A 16,087-nucleotide genomic window follows, 5' to 3' on the forward strand; every position below is an offset into this window, starting at 1 on the left:
GGGACTGGTGGCCATTGCAAGTGTAGACATAGGAGCAAAGCAGGAAGTAAAAGCAGGAATTGTACCCACAAGGCGTATGTGGCAGGGGCTCCTAACGATCACAGATTACAAAAAGAAAGCCAGCCACGTTGCGGACATCAACACCTTTTTCTCACGCTTAGAGCACAACGACGACGCTGAGCTGCCGAGGAGAGCCCCAAAGGACAACGAGGGCTATGTACTTACGGTCTCCAGGGAGGACGTATGGAAGTAATTCAAACGTGTTAACCCTCGCAAGGCTGCCGGCCCAGACGTCATCCCTAGCCACGCCCTCAGAGCATGTGCAGACCAGCTGGCTGTTGTGTTTTCTGACATTTTCTCTCTAACTCAGGCCACTACCCCCACATGCTTCAAGATGTCCACTATCATCCCCGTGCCCGAGAAAGGGAAAGTAGCTGAACTGAATGACTGTCGTCCCGTAGCACTCACCGCCGTCATCATGAAGTGCTTCGATAGGCTAGTCAAAGACCATATCACCTCCTCCCTGCCCAACACACTCGACCCTCTCCAATTCGCCTACCACCCTGACAGATCCACAGATGATGCAATGGCCATTGCACTGTACACTGCCCTCACCACACCTGGACAAAAGGAATGCATATGTTAGGATGTGTTCATCGACTACAGCTCAACCTTCAATACCATAGTGCCCTCTAAGATCACCACAAAGCTCACGGCCCTGGGACTGAACTCCTCCCTTTGCAATTGGGTCCTGGACTTCCTGACGGACCGCCCCCAGGTGGTGAAGGTAGGCAACATTACCTCCTCGACACTGATTCTCAACATGGGGGCCACACAAGGGTGCGTCCTCAGTCCCCTCCTGTACTCCTTGTATACCGACGACTGCGTGGCCTCACACAGTTCCAACTCCATCCTCAAGTTCGCTGACGACACAACCGTAGTAGGCCTGATTACCAACAACGACGAGATTGCCTACACGGAGAAGGAAGGCACTCTGACGGCGTGGTGCCAGGTAAACAACCTCTACCTCAATGTCAGCAAAACAAAGGAGCTGATTGTGGACTTCAGGAGGAACCAGGCTAGGCACGCCCCCATCCTCATCAACAGGGCTGCCGTATAGATGGTCAAAAAGGATAAGTTCCTTGGCGTGCACATCCTCGAGAAGCTGAAATGGTCAAACCACACGGACACCGTGGTGAAGAAGGCACGTCAGCGACTCTTCAACCTCAGGATGCTGAAGAAATTTGGGCCTGTCCCAGAGGGCCCTCGCAGTGTTCTACAGAAGCACCATCGAGAGCATACTGCCGGGCTGCATTACAGCCTGGTACGGCAACTCCACCGCTGCGGACCACAAGGCATTACAGAGGGTGGTTCGCTCAGCCGAATGCACCATTGGGTGCACACTGCCTGCCCTCCAGGACATCTACAACACCAGGTGTCACAGGAAGGCCAAGAAGATAATCAGGGACCCCAGCCACCCGAGCCACGGCCTGTTCTCCCTGCTTCCTTCACTCAGACGCGGGCAGTACAGGAGCATCAGGGCAATAACTGGAGGACTGGCCAATAGTTTCTACCCCCAGACCATCAGGCTGCTGAACAGTCACTAGGCAGCTACCTGCCCCCTCCTGTCTCCCTCCTGTCCTCCTCCTGTCTCCCTCATGTCCCCCTCCTGCCTCCCTCCTGTACCCCTCCTGCCTCCCTCCTGTCTCCCTCCTGTCCCCCTCCTGTCCCCCTACTTAATTAATCAATCAAGTACAAGGGAGGAGCGAAAACCCGCAGACACTCGGCCCTCCGTGGAATGAGTTTGACACGTGATCGAAATCTAAATAATCTAAATCAATCTTTGCTGTGCTTTGTTTAAACTGACATTATAAAATAAATATAATTGAATGAACCACATCAGTTAGCATCATTTAAATGAACATTAACACGAAAATCATTGCAAGTGTACCCATGCGTTTACCAGTCAATTTGCTAAGTTTAGAGGTTCCAGACCTATTATATTTCTATGTTCCCAACTCATAGGAATCCCCACCCAGTTGACTACTTTAAAATGGGAGAAGCCCTCAATGGCAATGTCCATGCTAAAATGGGTTAGCTATCTCTATGACAACAGTCACAACTTCCGATAGTTGTTGTTTTTAACCCCAAAGTTTGCGAGATGCCTTGTGTGTCCACTTATCAGTGCATTCGTAACAACCTACCCATTACAACACGTATATTCGGGCAAATAAGCCTAGCAAATTAACAATAACATGTTTTGTTGACCAAATTCGACACTCATTTCCTCCATACAAAATTCCTCACTCGTGCGTGGGCTTACTTTCGTGGACAGATTTTGGGCTGAGTAAAACGTCTCGCTTCGCCTCTTTCTCTGGTATTTATTGCAATTCACACTCCGAGCTGTGAAAGGCAGCAGTACGTAATAACGTGTCTAGTCTGCCGAAAAACCACACGAAGAAGAAACGGTATCTCTGGAAACAGCCAACACTTTCAACCATTCCGCCAGTAGCCTTCTCTCGCAGTCAGTTTTTTTTATTTTGTATCAACCATGTCTTTCGAACTAGCCTTTCGTTCTCGTGTTGCGTCCATTATGGAAACTTTGACAGCAACAGCCTTGCAAGACATCTGTCAATTTATGGGAGAAACGTATGCTGCTCTTCGAGTGGAAATGTTGCATGAACAAAACCAAAGTTCGAGGACAGAATTGCAGGCGATGGAGAATAGCATCGGGAAGGAGAAGCCAGCGAACAGGATGGAGATCGTTCAAAAAGACGGTGAGATTAAATATCTACAGGTAGTTATGCCTATTGGCGATTTGTCTGTAGGAAGCTGGGATACAAATAGATACGTCGGCTAGCTAGCAGTTGCCTGTCTGTGCAGCCCCAGAGGGCGCTGTTATTACTGAGGGAACAATAGCGTCCTCTGCTGGACCTTGGGGCTGCAGTCTGTGGGGGGCGCCCTACACCCCTAGTTGTGAAAAGGTGCTTTGCAAATACAGTCGTGGTCAAAGGTTTTGAGAATGACACAAGTATTGGTCCTCACAAAGTTCGCTGCTTCAGTGTTATGAGATTTTTGTCAGATGTTACTATGGTATACTGAAGTATAATTACAAGCATTCCATAAGTGTCAAAGGCTTTTATTGACAATTACATTAAGTTTATGCAAAGAGTCAATATTTGCAGTGTTGACCCTTCTTTTTCAAGACCTCTGCAATCCGCCCTGGCATGCTGTCAATTAACTTCTGGGCCACATCCTGACTGATGGCAGCCCATTCTTGCATAATCAATGCTTGGAGTTAGTCAGAATTTGTGGGTTTTTGTTTGTCCACCCGCCTCTTGAGGATCGACCACAGGTTCTCAATGGGATTAAGGTCTGGGGAGTTTCCTGGCCATGGACCCAAAATGTTGATGTTTTATTCCCCGAGCCACTTAGTTATCGCTTTTGCCTTATGTCAAGGTGCTCCATCATGTTGGAAAAGGCATTGGTCGCCACCAAACTGTTCTTGGATGGTTGGGAGAAGTTGCTCTCGGAGGATGTGTTGGTACCATTCTTTATTCATGGCTGTGCTCTTAGGCAAAATTGTGAGTGAGCCCACTCCCTTGGCTGAGAAGCAACCCCACACATGAATGGTCTCAGGATGCTTTACTGTTGGCATGACACAGGACTGATGGTAGCGCTCACCTTGTCTTCTCCGGACAAGGTGTTTTCCGGATGCCCCAAACAATCGCAAAGGGGATTCATCAGAGAAAATGACTTTACCCCAGTCCTCAGCAGTCCAATCCCTGTACCTCAGAATATCAGTCTGTCCCTGATGTTTTTCCTGGAGAGAAGTGGCTTCTTTGCTGCCCTTCTTGACACCAGGCCATCCTCCAAAAGTCTTCGCCTCACTGTTCGTGCAGATGCACTCACACCTGCCTGCTGCCATTTCTGAGCAAGCTCTGCACTGGTGGTGCCCCGATCCCGCAGCTGAATCAACTTTAGGAGACGGTCCTGGCGCTTGCTGGACTTTCTTGGGCGCCCTGACGCCTTCTTCACAACAATTGAACCTCTCTCCTTGAAGTTCTTGATGATCCGATAAATGGTTGATTTAGGTGCAATCTTACTAGCAGCAATCTCCTTGCCTGTGAAGCCCTTTTTGTGCAAAGCAATGATGACGGCACGCGTTTCCTTGCAGGTAACCATGGTTAACAGAGGAAGAACAATAATTTCAAGCACCACCCTCCTTTTAAAGCTTCCATTCTGTTATTCTAACTCAATCAGCATGACAGAGTGAACTCCAGCCTTGTCCTCGTCAACACTCCCACCTGTGTTAACGAGAGAATCACTGACATGATGGCAGCTGGTCCTTTTGTGGCAGGGCTGAAATGCAGTGGAAATGTTTTTTTGGGATTAAGTTCATTTTCATGGCAAAGAGGGACTTTGCAATTAATTGCAATTAATCTGATCACTCTTCATGACATTCTGGAGTACATGCAAATTGCCATCATCAAAACTGAGGCAGCAGACTTTGAAAATTAGTATTTGTGTCATTCTCAAAACTTTTGACCACGACTGTACTATGGTAAATGTATGCCATCATGATGAGTGGTGGCATATTTCCACTACATGTTTTGGTGAAATCTGAGCCTCATTATCCCTGTATGAACAACATTTTCAGACATTTTTATCTGTATTTGTATGTTAGCCCCCTCACCAGGTTTCAGAAACTTCCCAGTTGTGGAGCAAATCCTCAATGAACAAGAGGCCAATGGTCTTTGGCTAGAAGGTGACCCTACTGTGGAACACGAAGGTCCACAGTCACTGGTACCAGAGGAAGAACAGCCATCACAGGCTCTTAGTCAGATGACTGAAAAGGTGAGCGGAGCTTGTGCTCTGTCTGCCGATTTTGTAAGGGTAGATATGTCTCACAGAGACTACGCTCAGCCATATTTAATTGAAAACCATGTGAGCTCACGGCCAGCAAAAATGTCATGTCCTGTGTAGCAGGCCTGTAACTGTAAATAGTATGTTAAGGCTTTGAATGACCCTTAGATAAACTCAATATACCATCTAGGCTACAGATAAACCTTTTTAAGGGCTGGTTTCACAAGGATTCTCATTTAAGCATAAAACATGCCCTTCCAAGTATATTTATTTGTGTTAAATATATTCCATGATTTGTCTTCAACATATTCCATTATTTTAGTGTCATTCCCCTGCTGTATTATGTTTTGTAATGGAAAACCCCTACAACAAGATGTTTGTAACTGTTGCTGTATGATCCTACTGGCCTAAAGGCTGATAAGAGTTCATAACAGCATTGGTTGTCTTTTGGAAGGGGGTGGAGACATGGTCAGCACCACTGGTCATTAAACAGGAGGAAACGGATGATGATGATGACATGGAGTCTCAAGGTCAGTTGATAGTTATTATTGTCTATGTTCAAGCTCTGCAGCGTGAGCTACAGCGCCTTCAGAAAGTATTCAAACCCCTTGACTTATTCCACATTTTGTTGTTACAGCCTGAATTCGAAAATGGATTCAATCAATTTTGTTCTCACCCATCTACACACAATACCCCATAATGACAAAGTGAAAACATGTTTTAAGAAATGTTTACAATGTTATTGAGCATGAAATACAAAAATCTCATTTACATACACTACATGACCAAAAGTATGTGGACACCTGCTTGTCGAACATCTCATTCCAAAATCATGGGCATTAATATGTAGTTGGTCCCCCCCTTTGCTGCTATAACAGCCTCCACTCTCCTGGGAAGGCTTTCCACTAGATGTTGGAACATTGCTGTGGGGACTTGCTTCCATTCAGCCACAAGAGCATTAGTGATGTCGGGCACTGATGTTGGGCAATTAGGCCTGGTTCGCAGTCGGCATTCCAATTAATCCCAAAGGTGTTCGATGGGGATTGAGGTCAGGGTTCTGTGCAGGCCAGTCAAGTTCTCCCACACCGAGCTCGACAAACCATATCTGTATGGACCTCGCTTTGTGCACGGGGGCGTTGTCATGCTGAAACAGGAAAGGGCCTTCCCCAAACCGTTGCCACAAATTTGGAAGCACAGAATCGTCTAGAATGTAATTGTATGCTGTAGCGTTAAGATTTCCCTTCAATGGAACTAAGGGGCCTAGCCCAAACCATGAAAAACAGACCCAGACCATTATTCCTCCTCCACCAAACTTTACAGTTGGCACTATGCATTGGGGCAGGTAGCATTCTCTTGGCGTACGCCAAACCCAGATTCGTCCGTCGGACTGCCAGATGGTGAAGCGTGATTCATCACTCCAGAGAACACGTTTCCACTACTCCAGAGTCCAATGGCGGCGAGCTTTACAACACTCCAGCCAATGCTTGGCATTGCACATGGTGATCTTAGGCTTGTGTGCGGCTGCTCGGCCATGGAAACCCATTTCATGAAGCTCCCGACAAACAGTTATTGTGCTGACGTTGCTTCCAGAGGCAGTTTGGAACTCGGTAGTGAGTGTTGCAACCGAGGACAGGCAACTTTTATGCGCTACGCGCTTCAGCACTTGGCGGTCCCGTTCTGTGAGCTTGCGTGGCCTACCACTTCACGGCTGAGCCGTTGTTGCTCCTAGACGTTTCCACTTCACAATAACAGCACCTACAGTTGACCGGCGCAGCTCTAGCAGGGCAGAAATTTGACAAACTGACTTGTTGGAAAGGTGGCATTCTATGACGGTGCCACGTTGAAAGTCACCGAGCTCTTCAGTAAGGCCATTCTACTGACAATGTTTGTCTATGGAGATTGCATGGCTGTGTGCTGGATTTTATACACCTGTCAGCAACGGGTGTGGCTGAAATAGCCGATTCCACTAATTTGAAGGGGTGTCCACATACTTTTCTATATATAGTGTACCTGACCGGCCGGACCTACCTACCTACAGTAAGTATTCACACCCCTGAGTCAATAATTTGTTGAAGCACCTTTGGCAGCGATTACAGCTTTGGGTCGTCTTGGGTATATCTACCAGCTTTGTGCATCTGGATTTCGGTATTTTCTCTCATTCTTTAATGCAGAGTTTCTCAAGCTCTGTTAAATTAGATGGGGAGCGGTGGTGAACAGCAATCTTTAAGTATTTCCACAGATTGTCAATGGGATTCCAGTCTGGGCTTTGGCTGGGCCACTTAAGGACTTTTACATTCTTGTTCTGAAGCCATTCCAGCATTGCTTTGGCTGTATACTTGGGGTCATTGTCCTGTTGGATCGTAAATCTTCGCCCCCTGTCTGTCGTTTGCACTCTGAAGCAGGTTCTCATCAAGGATTTGTCTGTTATCATTGTTCCCTCTATCCTTTCCAGTCTCCCAGTCCCTGCCGCTGAAAAGTGTGCCCATAGCATGATGCTGCCACCACCATGCTTCACGGCAGGGATGGTGTTAGACGGGTGATGAGCTGTGCCTGGTTTTCTACAGACATAGCGCTTTGCATTCAGGCCAAAGAGTAAAATGTTGGTCTCATTAGACCACAGAATCTTTTGCCTTATGCTCTGTCTTTCACGTGCCCTTTTGTAAACTCCAGTCTTGCTGTCATTTGCCTTTTTCTCAGGAGTGGCTTCAATCAGGTCACTCTCCCATAAAGCCCAGATTGGTGAAGTGCTGTAGAGACTGTTGTCCTTCTGGCAGGTTCTCCCATCTCTTTGGGTTCTTGGTCACCTCCCTGGCCAAGGTCCTTCTTGCCCGGTTGCTCAGTTTGGTCTGACGGACAGTTCTAGGCAGAGTCTGGGTAGTTCCATATTTTTTCCATTGCGGAATGCTGGAGACCACTTTGCTCTTGGAAACGTTCAATACTCTAGAAATTGTTTTATACCCTTACCCAGATATACACTGTGTGCACAATTATTAGGCAAGTCAGTATTTTGACCATATCATTATTATGCATATTTCCCAACTCCAAGCTGTATAAACTGGAATGCTTATTGGATTTAAGCATATCAGGTGATGTTTATTTGTGTAATGAGGGAGGGTGTGGCCTAAGGAGATCAACACCCTATATCAAAGTGTGTATAATTATTAGGCAGCTTATTTTCCTCAGGCAAAATGGGCCAAGAAAGAGATTTAACTGACTCTGAAAAGTCAAAAATTGTAAAAAGTATTTCAGAGGGATGCAGAACCATCAAACATTTAGTTGCAAATACTCAACAGGGTCGCAAGAACCGTGTTGAGAAAAAAAAGACGCAAATTAACTGCCAGAGATTTGAGAAGAATCAAACATGAAGCTACCAGGAACCCATTATCCTCCAGTGCTGTCATATTCCAGAACTGCAACCTACCTGGAGTGCCCAGAAGTACAAGGTGTTCGGTGTTCAGTGCTCAGAGACATGGCCAAGGTAAGGAAGGCTGAAACCCGACCACCACTGAACAAGACACATAAGTTGAAATGTCAAGACTGGGCCAAGAAATATCTGAAGACAGATTTTTCAAAGGTTTTATGGACTGATGAGATGAGTGACTCTTGACGGACCAGATGGATGGGCCCGTGGCTGGATCAGTAACGGGCACGGAGCTCCACTTCGACTCAGACGCCAGCAAGGTGGAGGTGGGGTACTGGTATGGGCTGGTATTATTAAAGATGAGCTAGTTGGACCTTTTCGGGTTGAAGATGGACTCAAACTCAACTCCCAAACCTACTGCCAGTTTTTAGAAGACACTTTCTTCAAGCAGTGGTACAGGAAAAAGTCTGCATCTATCAAGAAGACCATGATTTTTATGCAGGACAATGCTCCATCGCATGCATCGAAGTACTCCACTGCGTGGCTAGCCAGTAAAGGCCTTAAAGATTAAAGAATAATGACATGGCCCCCTTCCTCACCTGACCTAAACCCTATTGAGAACTTGTGGTCCCTTCTTAAACGGTCGATTTACAGTGAAGGAAAACAGTACCCCTCTCTGACCAGTGTCTGGGAGGCTATGGTTGCTGCTGCACAAAAAGTTGATTGTCAACAGATCAAGAAACTGATAGACTCCATGGATGGAAAGCTTATGACTGTTATTGAAAAGAAGGGTGGCTATATTGGTCACAGATTTTTTTTTTTTTTGTTGAAATGTCAAATGTTTATTTGTAAATTTTGAGTTGTTTGTTTATTATTCTCACTTTAACAGATGAAAATAAACACGTGAGATGGGGAACTTTTCGTTTTTCATTTAGTTGCATAATAATTCTGCACACTAATAGTTGCCCAATAATTGTGCACACATAGATATTCTCCAAAGAAAGCCAAAACCTCACTTTTACTTTCTTAAATATTCAGGTTTGAGGTTTATTAACATTTTGGATTGACCGAGAGCACTGTAGTTGTTCAATAATAAAAGTAATCCTCAAACATACAACTTGCCTAAATTGTGCACACAGTGTATGCCATATCATAATTCTATCAGATCTACGGACAGTTCCTTGGACTTCATGGTATAGTTTCTGCTCTGACATGCACTGTCCACTGTGGTACCTTTATATAGACAGAGGTGAGTTCAGTTCGCTTGAACCTTTGCTACGTTGCGGAATGGTTTATACTGAACGACACGTTTCCCCCAAAACGTTCTTGAACAGACTTTTGAGGTATGTTTGCTCCTGTTTGGTGGGTGTGGCGAGGGCAGTGGCAATGCTGACAGCGTTCCACAACCAATTACATATGCCCACAATCCAACACCTCCCCGTTTTTCAACTGGTCGTTCAGTACAGCACCGTTTCCGTTCAATTGAATGTTCCAGAACATAAAAACGTACTGAACGCAGCCCAGGTGTGTTTCTTTATAATTCATGTCCAAACAATTGAATTGGCCAGAAGTGGACTCAATTAAGTTGTAGCAACGTCTCAAGGATGATTAAATGAAATTGGATGCACCTGAGCTCAATTTGGAGTGTCATAGCAAAGGGGTGTGAATACTTATGTAAATTAGATTTCTGTATTTCATTTTCAATAAATGTGCAAAAATGTATAAACATTTTTTTCACTTTTTCATTATGGGGTATTGTATGTAGATGGGTAAATATATATATATATATATATATTTAATCATTTTGAATTCAGGCAACAAAATGTGGAGTAAGGCAAGGGGTATGAATACTTTCTGAAGGCACTTACAGTGGGGGAAAAAAGTATTTAGTCAGCCACCAATTGTGCAAGTTCTCCCACTTAAAAAGATGAGAGGCCTGTAATTTTCATTATAGGTACACGTCAACTATGACAGACAAAATGAGGACATTTTTTTAGGATTTTTAATGAATTTATTTGCAAATTATGGTGGAAAATAAGTATTTGGTCACCTACAAACAAGCTAGATTTCTGGCTCTCACAGACCTGTAACTTCTTCTTTAAGAGGCTCCTCTGTCCTCCACTCGTTACCTGTATTAATGGCACCTGTTTGAACTTGTTGTCAGTATAAAAGACACCTGTCCACAACCTCAAACAGTCACACTCCAAACTCCACTATGGCCAAGACCAAAGAGCTGACAAAGGACACCAGAAACAAAATTGTAGACCTGCACCAGGCTGGGAAGACTGAATCTGCAATAGGTAAGCAGCTTGGTTTGAAGAAATCAACTGTGGGAGCAATTATTAGGAAATGGAAGACATACAAGACCACTGATAATCTCCCTCGATCTGGGGCTCCACGCAAAATCTCACCCCGTGGGGTCAAAATGATCAAAAGAATGGTGAGCAAAAATCCCAGAACCACACGGGGGGACCTAGTGAATGACCTGCAGAGAGCTGGGACCAAAGTAACAAAGCCTACCATCAGTAACACACTACGCCGCCAGGGACTCAAATCTTGCAGTGCCAGACGTGTCCCCCTGCTTAAGCCAGTACATGTCCAGGCCCGTCTGAAGTTTGCTAGAGTGCATTTGGATGACTGTGAAGCATGGGGGTGGAAACATCATGCTTTGGGGCTGTTTTTCTGCAAAGGGACCAGGACGACTGATCCGTGTAAAGGAAAGAATGAATGGGGCCATGTATCGTGAGATTTTGAGTGAAAACCTCCTTCCATCAGCAAGGGCATTGAAGATGAAACGTGGCTGGGTCTTTCAGCATGACAATGATCCCAAACACACCGCCCGAGCAGCGAAGGAGTGGCCGTAGAAGCATTTCAAGGTCCTGGAGTGGCCTAGCCAGTCTCCAGATCTCAACCCCATAGAACATCTTTGGAGGGAGTTGAAAGTCTGTGTTGCCCAGCGACAGCCCCAAAACATCACTGCTCTAGAGGAGATCTGCATGGAGGAATGGGCCAAAATACCAGCAACAGTGTGTGAATACCTTGTGAAGACTTACAGAAAACGTTTGACCTGTGTCATTGCCAACAAAGGGTATACAGTGGGGAAAAAAAGTATTTAGTCAGCCACCAGTTGTGCAAGTTCTCCCACTTAAAAAGATGAGAGAGGCCTGTAATTTTCATCATAGGTACACGTCAACTATGACAGACAAAATGAGAAAAAATAATCCAGAAAATCACATTGTAGGATTTTTAATGAATTTATTGGCAAATGATGGTGGAAAATAAGTATTTGGTCAATAACAAAAGTTTCTCAATACTTTGTTATATACCCTTTGTTGGAAATGACACAGGTCAAACGTTTTCTGTAAGTCTTCACAAGGTTTTCACACACTGTTTCTGGTATTTTGGCCCATTCCTCCATGCAGATTTCCTCTAGAGCAGTGATGTTTTGAGGCTGTCGCTGGGCAACACGGACTTTCAACTCCCTCCAAAGATTTTCTATGGGGTTGAGATCTGGAGACTGGCTAGGCCACTCCAGGACCTTGAAATGCTTCTTACGAAGCCACTCCTTCGTTGCCCGGGCGGTGTGTTTGGGATCATTGTCATGCTGAAAGACTCAGCCACGTTTCATCTTCAATGCCCTTGCTGATGGAAGGAGGTTTTCACTCAAAATCTCACGATACATGGCCCCATTCATTCTTTCCTTTACACGGATCAGTCGTCCTGGTCCCTTTGCAGAAAAACAGCCCCAAAGCATGATGTTTCCACCCCCATGCTTCACAGTCATCCAAATGCACTCTAGCAAACTTCAGACGGGCCTGGACATGTACTGGCTTAAGCAGGGGGACACGTCTGGCACTGCAAGATTTGAGTCCCTGGCGGCGTAGTGTGTTACTGATGGTAGGCTTTGTTACTTTGGTCCCAGCTCTCTGCAGGTCATTCACTAGGTCCCCCCGTGTGGTTCTGGGATTTTTGCTCACCATTCTTTTGATCATTTTGACCCCACGGGGTGAGATTTTGCGTGGAGCCCCAGATCGAGGGAGATTATCAGTGGTCTTGTATGTCTTCCATTTCCTAATAATTGCTCCCACAGTTGATTTCTTCAAACCAAGCTGCTTACCTATTGCAGATTCAGTCTTCCCAGCCTGGTGCAGGTCTACAATTTTGTTTCTGGTGTCCTTTGTCAGCTCTTTGGTCTTGGCCATAGTGGAGTTTGGAGTGTGACTGTTTGAGGTTGTGGACAGGTGTATTTTATACTGATAACAAGTTCAAACAGGTGCCATTAATACAGGTAACGAGTGGAGGACAGAGGAGCCTCTTAAAGAAGAAGTTACAGGTCTGTGAGAGCCAGAAATCTTGCTTGTTTGTAGGTGACCAAATACTTATTTTCCACCATAATTTGCAAATAAATTCATTAAAAATCCTACGATGTGATTTTCTGGATTTTTTTTCCTCAATTTGTCTGTCATAGTTGACGTGTACCTATGATGAAAATTACAGGCATCTCTCATCTTTTTAAGTGGGAGAACTTGCACAATTGGTGGCTGACTAAATACTTTTTTCCCCCACTGTATAACAAAGTATTGAGAAACTTTTGTTATTGACCAAATACTTATTTTCCACAATAATTTGCAAATAAATTCATTAAAAATCCTACAATGTGATTTTCTGGAAAAAAATGTCCTCATTTTGTCTGTCATAGTTGACGTGTACCTATGATGAAAATTACAGGCCTCTCTCATCTTTTTAAGTGGGAGAACTTGCACAATTGGTGGCTGACTAAATACTTTTTTCTCCCACTGTAGCTTCTGTAATGGCCAATATGATGAGTCACTGTGAAACATCCCTGTGAAATGTATTGTTGGTGACTTCCTTTCCAGGTTACAGTGAGTGGATTCCAGAAACTCACAAGGCCAACCAGAATATCACAGGAGAAAGTGATGAGGAAGAGAGAAGTCAAGCCTCTGGGGGATCCAAAGAACTTGGAGTCGAGGTCTTCAAGAGAGAACAGAGTCAGTTGCTGGTGTCAACTGAGGATCCTCCGGCACCCGTAAAGAAGAAGAAATATAAGACAAGGTACACCTGTAAAATATGTGGGAAGACTGGGACCAAGAAATGCATGACAAGTCACATGATAACACACCCAGGGACTTTTAGTTGTGATATCTGTGGTGAGAAATTCAAGCATCAGATCGGCTTGAACAAGCACAAGCGACTCAAACACAGTGTGAAAACCTACAGTTGCTCTGTGTGCGGAAAGATGTTTTTATATTCTAAACAGCGCGACAACCATGAGCGCAAACACATTGGAGAAGACTACTGGTGCTCAGGCTGTGACAAGACGTTCAAGGAGCGCCAGGATCGTGACAATCACGAGTGCATTGTTTACAAGGGAGGACGGCCCTTCAGCTGCTCCGAGTGTAACGAAGACTTTCAAAGGCAGTACCATCTCAAAAAACACCAGCTGGAAAAACACCCTCTATTGGTGGAGCAGACTGTCAGCTGTAAACCCACTTGTTCTGTGTGTGGAAAAGTGTTCATGTACATCAAATGGTTAATCAGGCATGAGCGCATTCACAGGGAAAAAAATGAGCGCAGGGATCGTGACGCGCACAAGTCCATTGTTGAAGATCCTATCAACGAACAACTTGAGTCAAAGGACCGAGAGGGTCAGTTTGAGTCAGCTGAGAGTTCTGAGGCACCCATAAGGAGTGAACCGATACGATATACCTGTGAGATATGTGGAACAACTTGGGCGACTAAAAGTAACATGCGCTGTCACATGGTAATACACAGAAAGATGCACTATACCTGCGATGTCTGTGGCAAGGTATTTAGGCTCAAATCCCCTTTCACCATACATCAGCTCAGACACAAGGGATTTAAAAATCAGTACCAGCTTAAAAAACACCAGCTTGAAAAGCACCCTTTAAAGGTGGACCAGCCATGTTCTAATCATGATACTGCCGTGGTAGTTCAGGGAGCACAGCCTTCTATTGACAGTGACCTAAAGACAGATATGAGTGCCCTAGATGGTCAAGTTCAGGTCCCACAGCCTGAGTTGAACAATGATCACAGTAACAATGTCAAAATCTACATGAGTGTTCCTATAGAAGTCGAGGAAGCACAGCCTACGCATGAAAATGGCTGCTCCCTTTTGGTCCCCACTGTCGATGACAAGTTAAATGGCTTCAACTGAATGAAGTTGTTTTGTAAAGTACGAAAAGGATAGACCTGAATAAAGGGGTGACAGATAGTGGGGAAATAGTATGTAGAACAGTGATGGGACTGGAATTCGATGGGACTGGCTGGGGATTACATATGCACAGAGGGCGGTGGCCTTCACTGTCATTCTTTCTTCAGGCACCTAGATAATTTGTTTTTTAAGCAATTGTTTTATTCTAATCCTCATGCAAATTTATTTTAGGCTATATTTTGTTACTTGCAGTTTTCCTTTCATGACAATAAAACGTATTTGAATCTGGAGAGATGAGTGTAATTATGGCCTGCAATTCGGGGTCTTCCTGCATGTGGGTGTTCATGCATCTGCAGGAACCCCTCTTTATACTTCTATTGGTCCATTTTTAAGCTACGACTCCAGGTACACAGGCTGGTGGCAGGGTTCCTGTGAAGAAAGTTGACAAGGAAGTGAGTTTGTGTCAATGCGGAGCTATGTGGGGGAAATCCAGAATATTAAGGGTGTGTTTGTAAATTCAGAGCATTGAGCGAGCATTCTGACCTCTCAACGGCAGTCAAGCACCCAAGCCAACTGGCTAGCTACTTCCAGACACAAATGAGAGAACACCTCACACTGACCATTTAACTCGCAGTAGCAAAGCTGGTTAGGCTGTTTTCATGTTATCCAGAGGGTTGGTAACTGCTGCTGGCAACAATTTAATTACGCATTTTTTGCTGACGTTTACTGACACCGGACAGATTCAACAGGTGTTGAGCGTTTAGTAAATTCATCAGTTATTCTGCGCTCTGTAACACTCAGACAAGCGTGCTCTGAAATCGGAGTAGATGGCAAGAGTGAATTTACGAACGCACCCTAAGTGTCACTTAAAGAAGCCACATGCAGGAACGCCCGAATTGCGAGCCGCAATCACACACTATTGCATCTGGAGAGCAAGGGTTGGTTGTACAAGCAATGTAAATCAAAATGATGGAATTGATAGATCTTTCTTCAGACTTATCAGTTGATCCAGTAACAGCTTTCCTTTTTAAGGGTTTTTCAAATTGACATGTATTTTTATTTGATTGATATCTTGACATGATCATTTTACAACACAAATATTGATATCTGGTCAAAATTAAGGAGGCAGATAAACAAGTATGTATGGTATGTCACAGGCTCAACCTCTTCGGCAGTCCGGAACGAAACGACCAACCCCGACTCAACTGCGTCAGTAATTTCGTTCTCTCACTGTGAGAATCTCAAATGCTCCTCCTCGCGTCTGTTCTCCTCAAAATCAATTGGAGGATAAGGTCAGAATGGCGGGACCTCTGGCTTCTTCTTCTGTTGGTTTTATGACGGACTACAACACAAAAAGGTGTATTGCTGCCACCAACTGGACAGGTTGAAACCAAAACAAGGTAAAAAATAAAATACATACGTGATAGGGAAACTAACTTAATCCACCCAAATAAAAATAGGGCCTGAGAGGGTGGTACTGCTTGTGACAATATTCCATGTAACTCCTTTGCTGAGAAATATTTCAGCCCCAGGAACCGCTCCGACGCTTCCACAATGATTTCTACCTTCCTGGACCTTCTCTCCACCTTGGCAGTGCCATTTATCACCATAGCAATAAAGGCCACAAAGTCCACCCACTTAACCTTTAAAATGTCAGGATCCTGCTG

The 16,087-nt window shown here is 44.9% G+C and overlaps 1 protein-coding gene across 2 annotated transcripts; it reads left to right on the plus strand.

Annotated features, from left to right (window-relative positions):
• Positions 1 to 2,243: 2,243 nt before the first annotated feature.
• Positions 2,244 to 14,714, plus strand: LOC121558622 (zinc finger protein 69 homolog B-like). Of its 2 annotated transcripts, XM_045222786.1 has the most exons (4): positions 2,244 to 2,777; positions 4,688 to 4,857; positions 5,321 to 5,396; positions 13,105 to 14,714. In XM_045222786.1, exons 1-4 carry the CDS (start codon positions 2,552 to 2,554, stop codon positions 14,421 to 14,423), a joined length of 1,791 nt encoding a protein of 596 aa, XP_045078721.1. In that variant the 5' UTR covers positions 2,244 to 2,551; the 3' UTR covers positions 14,424 to 14,714. The 2 variants fall into 2 exon arrangements, with proteins under 2 accessions (XP_045078721.1, XP_045078722.1); XM_045222787.1 differs by lacking the exon at positions 4,688 to 4,857.
• Positions 14,715 to 16,087: the final 1,373 nt, after the last annotated feature.

This window comes from Coregonus clupeaformis, chromosome 10, assembly GCF_020615455.1.
Source record: "Coregonus clupeaformis isolate EN_2021a chromosome 10, ASM2061545v1, whole genome shotgun sequence".
NCBI lineage: Eukaryota > Metazoa > Chordata > Actinopteri > Salmoniformes > Salmonidae > Coregonus > Coregonus clupeaformis.